This window comes from Anopheles marshallii, chromosome 2 (assembly GCF_943734725.1).
Source record: "Anopheles marshallii chromosome 2, idAnoMarsDA_429_01, whole genome shotgun sequence".
NCBI lineage: Eukaryota > Metazoa > Arthropoda > Insecta > Diptera > Culicidae > Anopheles > Anopheles marshallii.
Window position 1 is genome coordinate 52,098,043 of NC_071326.1, and position 15,784 is coordinate 52,113,826.

The 15,784-nt window shown below is 42.3% G+C and overlaps 3 protein-coding genes and 1 pseudogene across 3 annotated transcripts; 1 reads left to right on the forward strand and 3 right to left on the reverse strand.

Annotated features, from left to right (window-relative positions):
• The first annotated feature begins 1,414 nt into the window (after positions 1 to 1,414).
• Positions 1,415 to 6,178, forward strand: LOC128719347 (soluble guanylate cyclase 89Db-like). Its single transcript, XM_053812971.1, has 7 exons — positions 1,415 to 1,456; positions 3,915 to 3,992; positions 4,057 to 4,539; positions 4,606 to 4,863; positions 4,950 to 5,203; positions 5,282 to 6,053; positions 6,122 to 6,178. Exons 1-7 carry the CDS (start codon positions 1,415 to 1,417, stop codon positions 6,176 to 6,178), a joined length of 1,944 nt encoding a protein of 647 aa, XP_053668946.1.
• Positions 6,179 to 8,354: 2,176 nt separating this feature from the next.
• On the reverse strand, positions 8,355 to 10,722 carry LOC128709123 (uncharacterized). Its single transcript, XM_053804107.1, has 5 exons — positions 10,654 to 10,722; positions 10,497 to 10,557; positions 9,297 to 10,421; positions 8,605 to 9,176; positions 8,355 to 8,537 (listed from the first exon to the last, which is right to left on the reverse strand). The coding sequence occupies exons 1-5, from the start codon at positions 10,720 to 10,722 to the stop codon at positions 8,355 to 8,357; spliced, it is 2,010 nt and encodes a 669-aa protein (XP_053660082.1).
• Positions 10,723 to 11,238: 516 nt separating this feature from the next.
• On the reverse strand, positions 11,239 to 12,860 carry LOC128710023 (proclotting enzyme-like; annotated as a pseudogene).
• Positions 12,861 to 13,243: 383 nt separating this feature from the next.
• LOC128710025 (trypsin-1-like) lies at positions 13,244 to 15,230 on the reverse strand. The gene is made up of 4 exons (XM_053805066.1): positions 15,132 to 15,230; positions 14,168 to 14,318; positions 13,696 to 14,090; positions 13,244 to 13,615 (listed from the first exon to the last, which is right to left on the reverse strand). The coding sequence occupies exons 1-4, from the start codon at positions 15,228 to 15,230 to the stop codon at positions 13,244 to 13,246; spliced, it is 1,017 nt and encodes a 338-aa protein (XP_053661041.1).
• Positions 15,231 to 15,784: the final 554 nt, after the last annotated feature.

The window sequence follows — 15,784 nt, forward strand, 5'->3', positions numbered from 1 at the left end:
CTTGCATCACTTATCAACGTATATGTTGGGCAAAGTAAAATCAACTACCAGGCTGCTCCATTCGGCACATGAAAGTATCCAGGGTAAAGTCAACATACGTCGTTGTGAACGGTACAGCTTTTTCCTTAAATTAATTCAAGCTCTCCATTAATCATCTTCGACACCTATCTAGCATCTGGCTGGGCGTCTGGCTGGAAATCAATTTGTTACAAATTTCAGTGATCCCTGAACGGGAAACTTAGCGGCGGTAGATGTGGCTAGGGGATAAGAGTATTTTATCCCCCTAGAGGTGGTGCATGAGGCGACAGGGAAATGCTGTGTAATAAATCATCATTCATTTGAAGGGGTTTCATTATTTGCTCATGCCACTAGAGAGAAGAAAAGGAAGGAGATGAAACAAATTATCAGAATAGAAAAACACAAACTAAATTTTGTACAAAAAATAATTTTGCAAATCCTATTGTATGGATTTAAAGCAGAACTTAAAGCTATCTGTAGGAACAACGCCACACAACTGCGCAGAACTAATAAAGAGAAATGAGAAACATGCTTTGAAAAAACGATACTGTAAACGATTTCCCCACAAGGCAAGAAAAATTCTAGTACTAGCATCATCAACAAGGCGAAATCTTTTCCTCACCTCTGTTAAATGCAGGCATGTTGGAAATTCGCACCGTACGTGGAAACATTTCCATTATCAGATATCATCTTTATCCACCGTTTCGGTTCATTGACGCATTGAGACGCAGCGAGGTACGCATGTAACAAAAGATCCGTCCAAAGATGGGTACCATTTGTGGGTAAAATTTATGCTAATTTGGGTGCCACCCTGCTATTTGGACGCTGTTTAGAACCGGCGCTCGAAAGAAAGTCCCTGAAGAATGCGCGCTGTCCAAGAGGCTAAATACAAACACCAGCAAAACTGTTCATGGGTTTCCTCGTCCGTTGTTTTGAATGACAGGGTGTAAACAGAAAGATAAAAATAACCTTCTGAAGTGGTGTGGTCTGGTTGTGAAAATATTGTCTACGTGACATTGACCTAGAACAGGAAGATGTAGACGTTGTTTTGAGTGAAATTTTGTTATTTCGATAGATTGTTGTCTTACAGTATATATTAAATTTAACTATTAATTATTTGTATCGCAGTATATTACATGCTATGCAAGGGTGAAATGGCAGAGTTCAAGTGAAGCTACATGCACATCAAGGAGTATATGGAATGGTTACACAAATAGTGCTTCGGCCAGAAAAAATAATGTTTTTCTTTCTCTTTAATCAACAAACACCCTCACACACAGCACGAGTTGAGCACCAGTCTTTAGTGAACCTTTCCGCGTAAAGGGAAGATACGGAATCCCCACTTCATACAGATTTTCACGGGGACGTGCGTTACAAAACCGAAAAATAGGCAGCCATGTACGGAATGCTACTGGAAAGCGTGCAACATTTTGTACAGGTATGTAAAGCAATTTTTCTTTTTTATTGTGAGATCTCGTTTGCGTATGCTTTGCTTTGGAACTCGGACTGTTTCATATTTAATATTGGAAGTAAAAATGCATGACCCATTAACGACGGATAGGTACGAAGTAGACGGACTAAAATGAGAGGCATACCTTGGCGAAAGTCCTTTTGTGTTGTAGGATCGTAAAAAATGTAGGTAATTTGCTTTATTTGGGATGCCTTAGAACCTTCGCTATCATCTGGAGCAAATTTTTATGTTGTTTTGTTTGTGTTTCTTGGACAATAAACGTGTGTATCAGTATTTTTTTTTGCATCTTTAGGGAATGGTAGACATTTGAAAAACGTCTTGGTGCTGCTTTCAGTAATGCGTTTTCTTGTCAAAACCATTTCTCGCTTCATCTTTTTGAAAATGTTGCAACTAGTACCAAGAGTAAGTTAATTAAAGTGATATGTCAGTATAAGCTGATGTATGTGACATTTTACATTTTTTATGTTACAAACTCTAGCAAACTATCAAAAAAGTTGAAAACAAAAAACGCGTTTGAATTCATGTACTGGACCTATATAAACACCTGTGATAGTGTCTACAAAAATAAGAATAAGCTATTCTTAGGTCATCGAAGCTTGCTGAATTTGACAATGGCATAATGCTTCGATACCCTGAGCGAATCCCAGAGGAGCGCTGGTTAATAAATAATTCTTGTTTCGTAAGTTGCGGTTTGGTGAGGCTACTGAAACTTTAACTTCTGAAAACAATAATATGGTAGATTTTTGTAGGGACATCCTCTGAGATGGCTAGAAACATGTGGGGAGAGTTGGGTTAGAAGTGTCGTCCATTTTTAAGTGTCCCTTTTTTATGCTATCGCACGGTGCGTTCAATGCATGGAAGGCAAAAGCATTTTTACACAACAAGTAATATTCGGGACCTCCTAGAAGACGGGGTCTTAAGACAGCTCCTAATCCACCTACGTTTGATCCGCTTCATGTAAAGGAAATATAGTTCTTACACAGTTTTAAAAATATTGCTTCTACATCTTATTTTGTAAATAATTACTGTTTTATAACAGGCTATTTGTATTTTCGTAAAGGCTTTGATACTGATTTTTTGGTCAATTTAATCAACTAATTTGTATAAAGAGGATATCTATTTGTATAGTGAAATAGAGTTGAATAGAGTCATGAGAGTCTAACTAAAACTATGTATACTTCTTTCTATTAAACATACATAAATAGAGTCTGTACTAGGCTTTCAAGATGCAAAATATGTAAACTTTGTGCTTTAAAATGTGGAAGAAATTTCTTGTGATAAAATTTGATTTACTTCACCTCATATACCCCACCACAATACCTAGGATAAGAACCTGTTTTACTATAAAAATACTCCTGTGACAGTTCTTTTGACAGTTAGACAGTTTATTCTCTTTTTTTTAATTATCTGAAGAACGACCGGGCCGTATATCAGACAGTTTATTCTCATTATATATAGTTTAAATAACACTGAAATTTGTTTTCATCTAATTTATTAAATATGATTATATGTTATATTTTTGTGCATCGTTCATGTAATCCTTAGCTACAGGATTTGTTATCTACTTTTTATATACGAATTGGGCATTATGCTTGACCTATTGTTAAAATCTAATAGACGAGTTACTGCAAAGGAGAGGCTTGATGTTATCATGCTACCATTAAAGTCGACCTCTACTTATAAAAGCAACTTCATTGTCAGCGTTCGTCATCATCGTTTTGCTGTTACTGAAAGGAACCTGGATCATCAGTTGCTTTCCGTGTCAAAAGAATATTGACTTACTATGAAAGTTTAGGATGGCAATTGTTGGCTGGGGCGAAGGTGAGCTGACAAAAGTAGAAGTTGATAATTGTTCATTGATACTATCGGTCTACAATGGTGCAAAGTTGATTATATCCGGAAGACCCATCGGTACAGTTTATCTATTCAGGTTAGGGTAAATGCTTATGTTCCATTGGCTTCTGCTTGACAGACTGCTGTATTTATGTTATCGATTTTGGAACGAGGTTTTGTACGTTGTTGTTTTTATCAATATGAGGAGGGTAGGTTATCAAGAATGTACTTACTTGCTTGTACAATCGATTTTGGATATTAGTTTTATCGAGCCATTTGGTGTATTGTACGTAGAAAATAAAATATGGAGGCTAATTGTCGAACGGAGACTAATTTTCGAATTCTGCAACAACCTGCAACATTCTTGTATAACCGACAATCGTGCAGTTAGTTACGGCAGTTAGTTAATTCATATTCCAGAACATTTCACGGCGATTTTATACATAAAATTACCAATCGTTAATTCAAATCACGTTGTATTTGTGTCTTTGCATTTTTTTTTTGCCATTTTCAATTACCTATTCAAGAGCAAAAAAGATTGAATTAAAATTTTGTCCTAACAATTTTTTATACCAAAACTTTGTTTAAACAGCTGGAGTATGGGGAATTTGTTTGGCGTCAGGCATTGCTCACTACGGGATGTAAAAACACCGTGTTTAACACACATCAGGTATGGAAACGTGTTTGCAAATATTCAAATGCCAAATGGATTATCATGCTGCTTTCGTCCTTAGCTCTACCCCGATAACCTGATACCGGACCTTGCTGCAGCCCTCTCGGCCATTACCGGGAAACCGATCGACGAGTTTATGATATTTTTCGGGCGGTGTTTTGTCAGATTTTTCAGTAACTTTGGCTACGATGAGCTGATCAAGGCAACGGGACGGTATTTCTGTGATTTTCTACATTCGGTCGACAACATCCACTTGCAGATGCGGTTCACATACCGGAAAATGAAAAGTCCTTCTATGCAGTTGACTGAGGTAGATGAGAATGGAGCTGTACTTGTATACAGAAGCACCCGCACAGGATTTTCCAAGTACCTTCGTGGGCAGCTGTTGGAGATTGCTAAGCAGCTCTATGGGATGGATGTAAGCATCAAGGTGTTGGAAAGCCAGAACGATACACCTGGTGGAACATCGGGACCAATTTCAATACAAGGTGGTCTGAAGACGGTTATAGTGAAGTACCGCTTGGACTTTGATAATCGTGAATACGTACGTGTTCAACAAGGTTTGCATGAAAGTAGCTTTAAATATTAAATACATCGTTTTGTACGCCAGATGCAACGCCGCGTTCACATCAAAGCGCATCCATCACAGCTGCAACTGACGCCGGTAAATAGCAAGTTGTTGCTGAATCTGTTTCCCTTCGCTCTGATACTTAACGAGGAAATGAAAATAACTGCCGTGGGGGAGAAAATGATCGAATCGTGGATGCTGAACAATGGGAATCGATCGCCCACGGAATTGATTGGGGCGAAAGTAACAGAGCACTTCAAACTTCGTCGACCGAGCGGTATTACGTTTACCTGGGAAAATGTATGTATTACATCGTCAGCAAAAGGCACGATTGCAAATGAAGCATTTAATCTCTATTTGTTGTCGCTATTTGTTCTGGTTCGTAGATAAAACGGCTGCAGACCGTTCTGTTTGAGATACAATTGCTCAAGGGATCATCAGCAAAAGGATCGAAAGATGCGGATAAACAAACGCAATCGGCAGTACCTCAAGTGGATACGAGCTCCTCCACGGAAGATACGGCAAAAATTATGACCTCCATTCCTCGTCGGGGATCTCAAGGGTTGCGAAGTATTTTGTTGAAGGGCGAAATGCGCTATATAAAAGACATCAACTCGCTCGTGTTTCTATGCAGTCCTCTGTAAGTGGGTGGTGTGATTGAGGGCAATTCGAGGTATTGATACTTTTTTTGGAACATCTTTCTTACTACTATTGGCAGAATTAACAACTTGGAGGAGTTGCGTGAAATGGGTCTTTACTTGAATGATCTCAATCCCCATGGGCTAAGTCGCGAGATGGTGTTTTCCGGGTTTTCGCACTATTCTAGACTCGATCTGATGTGCGAACGTGAGGAGCAGCGTGCGGAGGAATTGGAAACATCGCTTGCCCTCGCCGACTCCTGGAAACGGCAAGGCGATGAGCTGTTGTACTCCATGATTCCTCGCTCAATTGCGGAGCGGTTGCGCGAGGGTCAGAATCCTCACGAGACGTGTCAGAGCTTCGAAGAGGTGACGGTACTATTCGCTGAGGTACAGGAAACGATCACCGGTGATGATTCGATCAAGTACGCCATGACCACGGTAAACACACTAAATGCCGCTTTCAGCGCGTTCGATGAATTAATCCATTCCCCGATGGCCTATAAAGTGGAAACCGTTGGGAAGGTCTACATGGCCGTTAGTGGAGCACCTGACATAAACCCATTTCACGCGCAGCACATGGCAGATCTGGCGTTGGATATGTTGCAAAGCATACGGCAACTAAATTTACCTGGCGTAGGTGTCAAAATTGGGTTTCATTCAGGACCGATAGTAGCTGGCATCGTGGGATTAAAGGTACCGAGATATTGTCTGTTCGGCGATACAGTGAATACGGCTTCACGCATGGAGAGCAGTGGCGAGACTGATTGCATCCAGGTGTCAGGATACACTGCTCAAAAGCTTAAAAAGCTAGGATATGCACTGTCGTACCGTGGCAAGGTAGCCGTTAAGGTAAGCAAAGCAATACTTAATACCGTAGACAAACAAATGTGGATATGATCGTATTTCGTTTTATATAGGGAAAAGGAGACATGGAAACCTTTTGGCTACAGGGACCAGCGCCTAGAACGAAATAGAAATGGTGGCATCAACAGTCGACTGGATAGTGCCTTTAGTTAAGATAATGCAAAGAGGATTTATCAACATAAATCGTTGAGTACTTGACACCGAAGCGTCTATTTTGTTGTTGTATGTAACTATATGGTGAAATATTATCATTAATCAGTCAACATGCACCTGTCACAGTAAAAGTAAAATATTATGATTAACAAAATTGATATTGAATAATAAATAAATGAATGTGAATTAAATTAACCTAGGTTTGACCATTAATGTTGATTTTAACATTTTTGCCCCTCAACTACCAGTTTCACTGCGTTTCACACCGTTGACCCCACAAACTGAGCGGCTATCACAGCCAAACTACACGAACAGTTTGACAACTCAACAGATTATGGCACAGTCTGCGCCTGCTGTCAATTCCATACAAAAATCGTTCTAATGCGATCTGACGCGGTTTGGGGCGTGTAGTTTGAACAGTGTTAGGCTCAGCTCATAGCAATGAAGTTTCATCAGTGTTTAAAGAGTAGATTTGGACTAATATTCAGCTACAAGATAGAATGATCATAAAACAACAACAAACGCATCGTCAAAGCCAATCCAACGAATGATATCAAGCTGTCTGACGCAATTTGTCCAGACACGATTGGATGGTATGGGAACCAATGGTCTGTGAACTATTGTTAACATGGTATAGCAAACTCGAATAGACTGCCACTCAAGACAGACTCAACGCACGCCGACTAGAGCACTATAAAGCCGAGACTTTTCAGCAGTAGTAAACACACAACGAACGAATTAGAATTAGAATTCGCTTTTATATACTAATTAAACATTAATTCTTAACCTACCAACGCTCTTCTTAACGCTGTCAGCCGCCTCGGAGCCAGAACGCGATGGGAGCACCCAAAACTGCCAACACAGCGGGAACCGATGCGCAGGTTTTGGGGTGCACCTGAATCGCCGATGCCGTGGGAACCGTTGCACTGCACCAGAATCGCTGATTTCGCACCACAGGCAGCGCTTCTTAAATCTTACGGAACCGATAGGTTGTGGACGCGACACACAGTATAAATAAACGTTGCTAAATCGAATATATTTGGTTTACTTACCATTCTAAATCAATATCCCAGGTGAGTCATAGATTTTTCCTCACGCATACTTCTCTTCGACATCGCCATTGTTAACTGCGTGTGTGTTCATCACACCGGAAAATCCTAAGTCTTAGAAGATCAAGAAGGCAAGAAAAGTAGAGGAATGTACGAAAGGGTTAGGAATGACACTTTATCAATAGCCGCTCAGTTTGTGGAGTCAGCCGATGTGAAGGGCAGTGAAACTATGGCAGTTGCGGGGTAAAATGGCTCCTTGGGTTATTGGTTCATTAGCAGGATTAGTTGGCTATTAGAGGGGGTGCTTGTTGATAGCAAAGAGTTTCCATCCACCATCACCTGACATATGACGTTGATCTATTCGTACTAGTCTGGTAGGTACGGGATTTTAAAAGAGCTCATTGCGTCGTAAAGTTTTACCCTGGCTATGCTATTATATGCTGCCTTGAAGTCGGTGAAGAGATAAAAAGGAGATGCTGCTTCACCATCTTCTCCAAGATATGTCGCATGGTGATACTTCTCCCATAACGTAGTTGTAGAACGGAAGAAGCTACAGGCTGCACAGATATGTTTCGATTTACTAGGGAATTACAATAGTAAGATTTACGACAAGACCGTGGAAAACAACTGTTGTCATGATAAAAAAGGAATAACTCGAGAGGAGATAATGAGAGGATCACGTAAAAAAGGGGTTTTGAATCTTGTCTTAATGCGCTAGTAATGCACGTAAATGCATGCGACCATCTGTCAAAGGAATGCACTTTAATCTGAAATTTCATTTTGTGATATAATTTATCAGGTGATCTACTATCATACATCTTATGATATTTTATTCCAATGTAATGTAACAACGTAATACGGGTAACAGTAATACGTAATGTAATACATAATACAATGTAATACGGGCTGGCCGTTTATGGGGGAAAATTTATCCAAGGTTTTTTTTTTATTAATGTTAAATGGATAGTATAAAAATATTTTTTTAGCGCTTGTTGTTCAAAAGCTCCGTTGCAAAGCTTTGTCGATGTGTTGTCGGATTCAATAACGCATTTTTGTAGGATATATTATTGACCATTCAACAAATTTAACCAACAAAACACTCACAGCCAACTCCATAAGTAGTGATCCAATCCAAGTACGGTATAATGGCAGTAAACATGGCAGGATTACGATTTTTACCACATTCGAAATTAGGGATATCAAGAGCGATTCCGATCAATTCCCAAGATGTGCCATTCATCACTACTAAAGGATCACCACCATCTCCCTGTAAAAGATGTATAAAATAAAACATTCATTCATACAGGCATTATAGGAATACTTATCTCACTTACCGTGCAGGTAGATCCATCCTTTGATATAAACTGTGGTGAACCTCCACATAGATTCTTCGAAGTTACTTGGGAGGAGGCCACGTAGCAGAGTACAGGAGCGTACAGTTGCAGCTCGTATTCCTGCAAAACATTAACTAAGCCTCCTCCCGCATAATTGGCACCCCAACCGATTATGGTAGCTTTTGGAACGGGAGGAGTTTTTGACACGGCAGTTGGTAGGCAAATTGGTTGGAAGCTCATTAGAGGGTTTTTGAGTATCAGCAGTCCAATATTGTTATTAAATTGGTTGCTGCTTCGAAAACCGGGATGTTTGTAGATAGTGCTTATTTTTTCCGACGATATTGTTGAATTTTGGGACCGATTGTAAACGCCAAGCAATGCGCGTATTTGCTTTTTGGAGGGCATGCTTTCGATAATGGTAGCGGTGGTGATAATTGCACGGTCGTTGATTAGTGCTCCGTGACCGGACGGACTGTCCAGGTAGGTTAGCAAAACGATAAACGGGTATTTGCTTGCGGACGGTACGTTGATTCCACCAACGATTCGTTGAAATGGTCTGTAGAAACACGAGCCTAAGCAACATCAAACGCTTTATAATGCAGACGATGCAAATGTACATTTTGTTTTGGGTGGGAAGGGTGTTGGGGGGGAGGGGAGTGGGGGGGGATGTTAGGCTACTCCTATCTACTTACTGGTGCACGTTGGACACGTCGGAGGGGATGGGGGAGGAGCAGCTTTCAATGTTACGGTTGCCCGATTATCATCATCCAGTTTAGAAAACTCCTCTTCGTTTGATATCTTTGTAGGTCTGTTAGGTTTGCTAGGTCGGGGAAAGACGAAATTCCCCAGACCGTTTGATAAATTACCGGTCAACTGGCTAGTGACAGTTTGTATCAAAACGGAACTGTTGATCAACGATTGAGAATTGTTGACAAAACTCACTAGCGGTAAGAATGTCCCGGAAGAGGCAGCGGTTACTGTAGTTGTGGTACTCTCGGTCACAGTTGATTTAGTGGCGGCCGTAGTATCGGGCGCAGCTGATGTTGTTGGCGCATTAGACGCTGTGGATGTAGTCGCTGCCTCAGTGGATGTTGTCTCATTAGATGCAGTGGGGCTAGTTTCTGTCGATTGCGTTATTGGTTCATCGTTACTGGGACGGTTAAAATTGATGCCGAAAATATTTGATATTCCATTTTGAACGGTGGGACCAAATTGCCCGGCCAGATTTTGTGCCGCCCCGGTTGCATTGTTCCACGATGCTTGGGACGCATTGATGACGCCTTGGATTGGATTCGATGAACCCGGATTGTCAGTCGATCCGGATGCAGGCTGATCGTTACTGGGCCGGTTGCCTAGCCAACTGGCCGATCCAAATATACCGTTCTGCACATTCGTACTCCACCCACTGGTGATTTCCTGTGCTGCATTGGTGGCGTTGCTCACGGTGGTGACAATCCCGGGCACAGGGTTGGGCAAAGGATCGTTCATGGCAGTGTTGTTCGTTTGCGCCGTTGCCTCGGTAGTAGTGCTGGATGGTATGGAGAAAAAGACGCTGGCGCTATGATTCGATCCCTGCGCGTTGCTGAGCAAATGTTGAATCACGTTCGGAAGACCTGGTTTATACGCAGGCGCCTGAAGAACTTGCATATCACTTGAAGGAGGAACTGCAACACCTATCTGGGTGCTTGTGGAAGGCTTTGTGGTGTTTTTAGTCACCTGGTTGAGGAACGCACCGAACCCGATCGCATTCTGTGGAACGGGCCATTTAGAATCGGGAGGGAAGTTGTTCGAAGTCTTATTTGGCAGACTATTGCCGATTGTGAGGGGATTCACGACCGATTGAATTGTTGCACGCACGTTGGGATTTTCTACGACCGCATGGTCACCACTGTCGAAGGGAGTACCGTGAGCATCCGGCGATCCTTTACTCGTAACTGTTGCGTCGCCATGGTGCTGCAATTATGAAGCGAAAACATACAATTAAGAAAACATACATCTACAGAATGCACAAATAACAGGCGCCTAATAGAAATTTCATCCACAGCTTACTTTCCCAGGGTGTGCGTAGGATATCACTAAACCACTTAACAGCCAAACCTGCACCGAAAACAGTTGCATCGTTTCTGCCAAACAATTTCCACTTCTGTCCCGTGCGAGTGTTACTGACAGACTGAGCTGAGCTGTGGCCAATTCAAACGTTTTGTTCTCGCGCAGATACACTGGAGAGTGAGTCCTGGTTCTTTTTGGTTTTATTTTTGGTTTTGGCACCACAGGGCTGATTGCATTTTACGATTACTTTTGATTTTTGATGGTGGAAGCAAACAAAAAAAAACTTCATGAAACGATCGTTATCGACCGGGTCCGTAGAAAAGGAAGCCGGTACAGTTATGCCGTTGCACAAAATTCTTGTAGAACAGGTTTACGTTTTCGGTGCACAAGAGGTCATTGGCTTTTGGTGCACATTTTCGAATTGATATTTTCACTGCAGTTCCTACCGGCAATTCATGCGCCAGTTAGCAAACCCCAGCAAACGAGAACAAGTTTTTTTGTGAGAAAAAGAACAGGGAAATTTTGCAATGCTGCTTCATTTAAAATTGGTGGTGCATTAAGAAGATTTTTATTTCGACGTTTCATTTAAGATTTGCAATAACACCCAGAGGATTGGCTGCGCACCCAGGGAATGAATGCGTGCAGCTTGGTGAATATTGCTGGTTGATTTGTTCTTCCACAGCCAACGCCAGGAATTTGAAGCGTTATACCGATGAGCGTCATGAGTGATGGATCATTTCTCCAGGGATACATAAGACCGGCTCCTTCATCTCCCTGCGTGGAACGAAAACAGAAATCCGTTAAATTAGCATTGCCTTCGTTGATCATATTGAGCGCCAGCTGTCTTACTTCGCAGGAAGTTTTATGTTGTTCCTTCGATGCTGGACCAAATATGCCACCGCAAATATTGTTCTCTGTCGAATTGGGATAGGCGAGGCGACATTCTTCAATCGAGTATAAGGGAATCGCTACCGTTTGCAAACTTTTCCACGATTCTCCGCCAAGCTCGCGTGCTCCCCAACCGGCCAGAACTGCTTCGGCACCGGAAAGTGTGTCCACCGAGGTGGGCAAACATATGGGCATGAAGCTGTCGGTGATTGTGACAGGAAACGCCAACTGCACCAGTCCAATGTTGTAGCTCAGCGGATTGCTTGCCGAGTACTGTGGATGAAGCTTAGTCCTGGTGACGGTGAACAATTTTGCAGTCGCATTGTCGGTGGTAGAACTCGGATCGAACACTCCAAACAGAACCTTGATATGCTTGAAAATAATCATATTCGATATGATTGTACCCGTGGTAAGCACGACACGATCATTGATCAGTGTTCCAGTGCCAACATTTTGACCATAGTATTGCAACAAAGCTATCCAAGGGAATTTATTGTGCGGTGTAACATCTGTTCCACCAATAATGCGATGGGATCCAGTTTGTTGTGGCACACCACATACTACATAATGAAAGGATTAAGTTTGTATCACTGTGCATGTTTTGTTGTATCGTGTACAGCTTACCCATGGTGCAGTTCGTTGGACAGAACGACGGTTGCGATGATGATGTTGACGCAAAAGTGCTTGAAATTGGACGCACAGGATTCCAACTGGTAGAGACGGATGCCTCATTCGGTTGGTTCGATCCGAAGACGGAACTGATGCCATTCTGGATAGAGCTCCCAACGTGTGAAAAAGTCTCCTGAACAGCGGTTATACCACCATTAACGATCCCACCAGAGCTGCTAACCGATTGATCACTATGTGGACGGTTGGAGAGAGTTGATAGAACCTGCAGAATGTTACTAAATCCGTGCTGGATGGGTCCGAAGCTCGACGACTGCTGCTCATCATGTACAGGCTTGTCCGATACTACAGGTTTGTGAAGGTTAGAAGTGCGATTCGAATTCTGTAGCTGTAGTGCAAAATCATGGAAAATGGATAAAGTGGGCTTGATTCTTGTCTCATTACTAGCACGATTGTGTTTCGCATCGAGACTCTGCTGAATTGACAGATAAGTGGCAATTAGACTTTTCAATGGTGATTCGACAGCGGTGGGCTTTAATGGGACAGAATCGCTTATCTGTGGCATGCAAAAGCAGAGATGGAAGGTTATTGAATGTAGAAACAGGAATGAATGTTTGCTGCAACATGAATACCTCTTGTCCGCGAATGAAAATCGAAGAACAGATAAGGAAGAGAGCGGTAAAGAACGCCATAGCTAACGCTTTGTCAACCGAATTTCTCCAAATACGTCCTAAGAATGTTGACCCGTGAGCTTTTATGAGCGCTTTTATGCCGGAAATGTTTAACACATAAAGAAAAGTACTCAATACCGATCCAGAAGAGAAACTGTTGCCGCAAAAGATGTGCATGGCACCATTCTGTCAGTTATTCAAAGAATAATATGTGTGTATGTGAGTGCAAGAAGAAAGGAAACTGGTTATTTTCATCAAAAACTGTCTTGCAATGATGGAGGCTCTTGGAACAGCACCGATTTGTCCGGAGAATAATCTCTACCAGGCACCAAGCAGAGATTTAACATTTTAGATTTATTTCGTTGTTTCAAGTGTTACATTAGACAATTGTTGCCATTTGTGATTTAGTCTTCACTGCAGTAACAGCCATCAGCCGTATTGGAACGAATCCACGTCCCGAACCGGTTCACCCTCGTGTACACGCCAGGGTAATTGGGTTTAGCGCAACCCTCACCCCAAGACACGATGCCCGCGATCTGGTGCACATTGTCCGTGCTATTTTGATTGATGACGTGCAACGGACCTCCGCTATCCCCTTGGCAGGAGTCCTTCTTTCCTTCGTCATAACCGGCACACAGCATATTGTCCGTGATGCGGTTGGGTCCGTAACCCGTCTTCCGGCAATCAGCATTCGACATGATTGGAACCGTCACTTCCTGCAGGTTTGTGGAAATAGCTCCGTTTTCCGATGTTGCCCCCCATCCTGTTACGATACCCTGCGAGATGAGATAAGAAGTAAGTGCCGATATATTCTATGAGTGTCAACCAATGAACCGTAACCAATAACCGTACGTACATCGTATCCACTGAAGGGTTTCTTCGGCGTTGGTAGGCACACGGGTCGAAGCTTTTCGTCAATGTTCATTGGAGTGACCAACCGAAGGATTGCAATATCACTGTTGTAGTTGTTAGAGTTGTAACCATTATGTTCGATCACACGCAATACCTTAGAGACCATCGTCATCGATTCGGTCGTCGAGAGGCGATCATGCTCCATCAGGACAACGCTGATTTTGTTCCGGTTGAACCCGTGTACGCAATGAGCTGCCGTCAGAACGTGTCGATCGCTGATCAGTGAACCACCGCAGTAGAATGTACCCGAGTACTGCAACATTGCCATCCACGGGTATTGGTTAACTTGAGTTTCTTGTCCACCGACAATACGGGTAAGTCGATTCGTTCTGCCGCATTCTGAAAGATCCAACGAGATGTCAATCGTGAGAGCAAGTTCGGATTTTGGGCATTTTGGGCAGGATGCCTATGCTTACTACATGTTGGGCAGGATTCTGGTGGAGTGAGATTTTCTGGAGGTGGTGTGGTAGTAGTACCTATCAGTCCAGCCAACCATTCGATGAAGGGATTATTTTTTTCCGTCTGTCCCTGACCTGGAAAATCTATAGCCTGCTTCTCTTCAGCGATCTTAAAGAATTAAAGACAATAAGTGCGAGATATCAATATAACTTATACTACACATGAATTTGCTTAATCATTTAATAGAAGTATAAGGTTATGTATTCAACGAACACAAGTATAGCAATAATAGTTAGAATCCATTTTCTTGAATATAAAAGTAATAATATTCATTTGCAAACTTTCTTAACACAATAAAGAGTATTTAAGAAGGGATCAATGTTAGGTTGACAGAAAAACTCATGAAAATGTATAAAATTATTAAAAGTGTAATGATTAGCATCCAAAATATGATTAGAAAAAAATGCTAATTTTCCATGTTTGCTGCACGACCGAAAACGAAACTATTTTTGATAAAAACTAACAAAAAATAAAAACACTACACTTTTTCCAATGAATAAAACTGGAAATGGAAAGGAGCATGTACGTTGTTTTATGGTCATTTTTTTCTGGATTCCACCAAAAGAACAGGAGAAACATGCATAATCTTGGCATGGCCTCCATTTTTTTTAACATTTTTTCATTCGTTTCGAAAACCAGTTGCTGAATTTGGGAGCAGATACACGGTTCTATTGCTCTCGGTCCCGCTGTTCCGGTTTGCACGAGCTTTTCGTTGCGTAGCTAAAAAGTTTGTTGAACTCCTGATACGTTGTTTTGGTGTAGGCACTCATCTTTTCACACACTCACAACCGGACGTATATTTATGATCTCCCAAAACCGATGGCTTGAAAACGAGTTCACCACGACGATGATTCGCTTTCATAGGGTGGAAGTGTGGGTAAGGCAATGGGTAACCCGATTCTCGGGGCTCAGGAAACTTACACGTCCACCAGCAGTGGGGTCACTGAGAAAGAACAGGCCAACCATTAGCAGGATTGACAGTTGCATGCCACTACAAAGAAGTGCATGGAAGCACTGCATTAAAGGTTTGCACTGGTTTGGCGCAGACCGCTTTTGAAGCGACGTTTTAAACTTTCTTTTTGCCTGCCGTACGACTGTCCTGTTGACTGGCTGGTGGTAAACGTTACTCTGACCACTGTGTGCTTAAGTGCGGGTACGACTCTCACTGGATCGAATTGTGGAATTCACTGTCAGGGAATGTACTTTGCATATAAATTGAGCGTCACCGAGTGTTTGGCCGGTTGGTTTGAGTTGACAGTTAGCTCGATTAGGGTAAAACTTGGTCTTCCGAACGGTTTGAACTGCTTGTTCAGCAGTGTCCGGAGTTTTCCACGCTGGTAGTGTTGTTGTAGGTTTGGAAAGGAGCAGAACTGTTTAACCGGCTACCGGTGGCGATCGCTCTAGTCGCGATGCAAGATCGTACACAACTAAACGTTGTCGAGTGAATCTCGCCACACCTGACCACATCGCGGCGTCTGTTGACACGACCACAGCGCGAGACTGCGAGATAGGAGAGCCCTTCTGGCACACACTGGCACACAGCTGATGATTCAGTCTTCAGACCACTTGCTCCA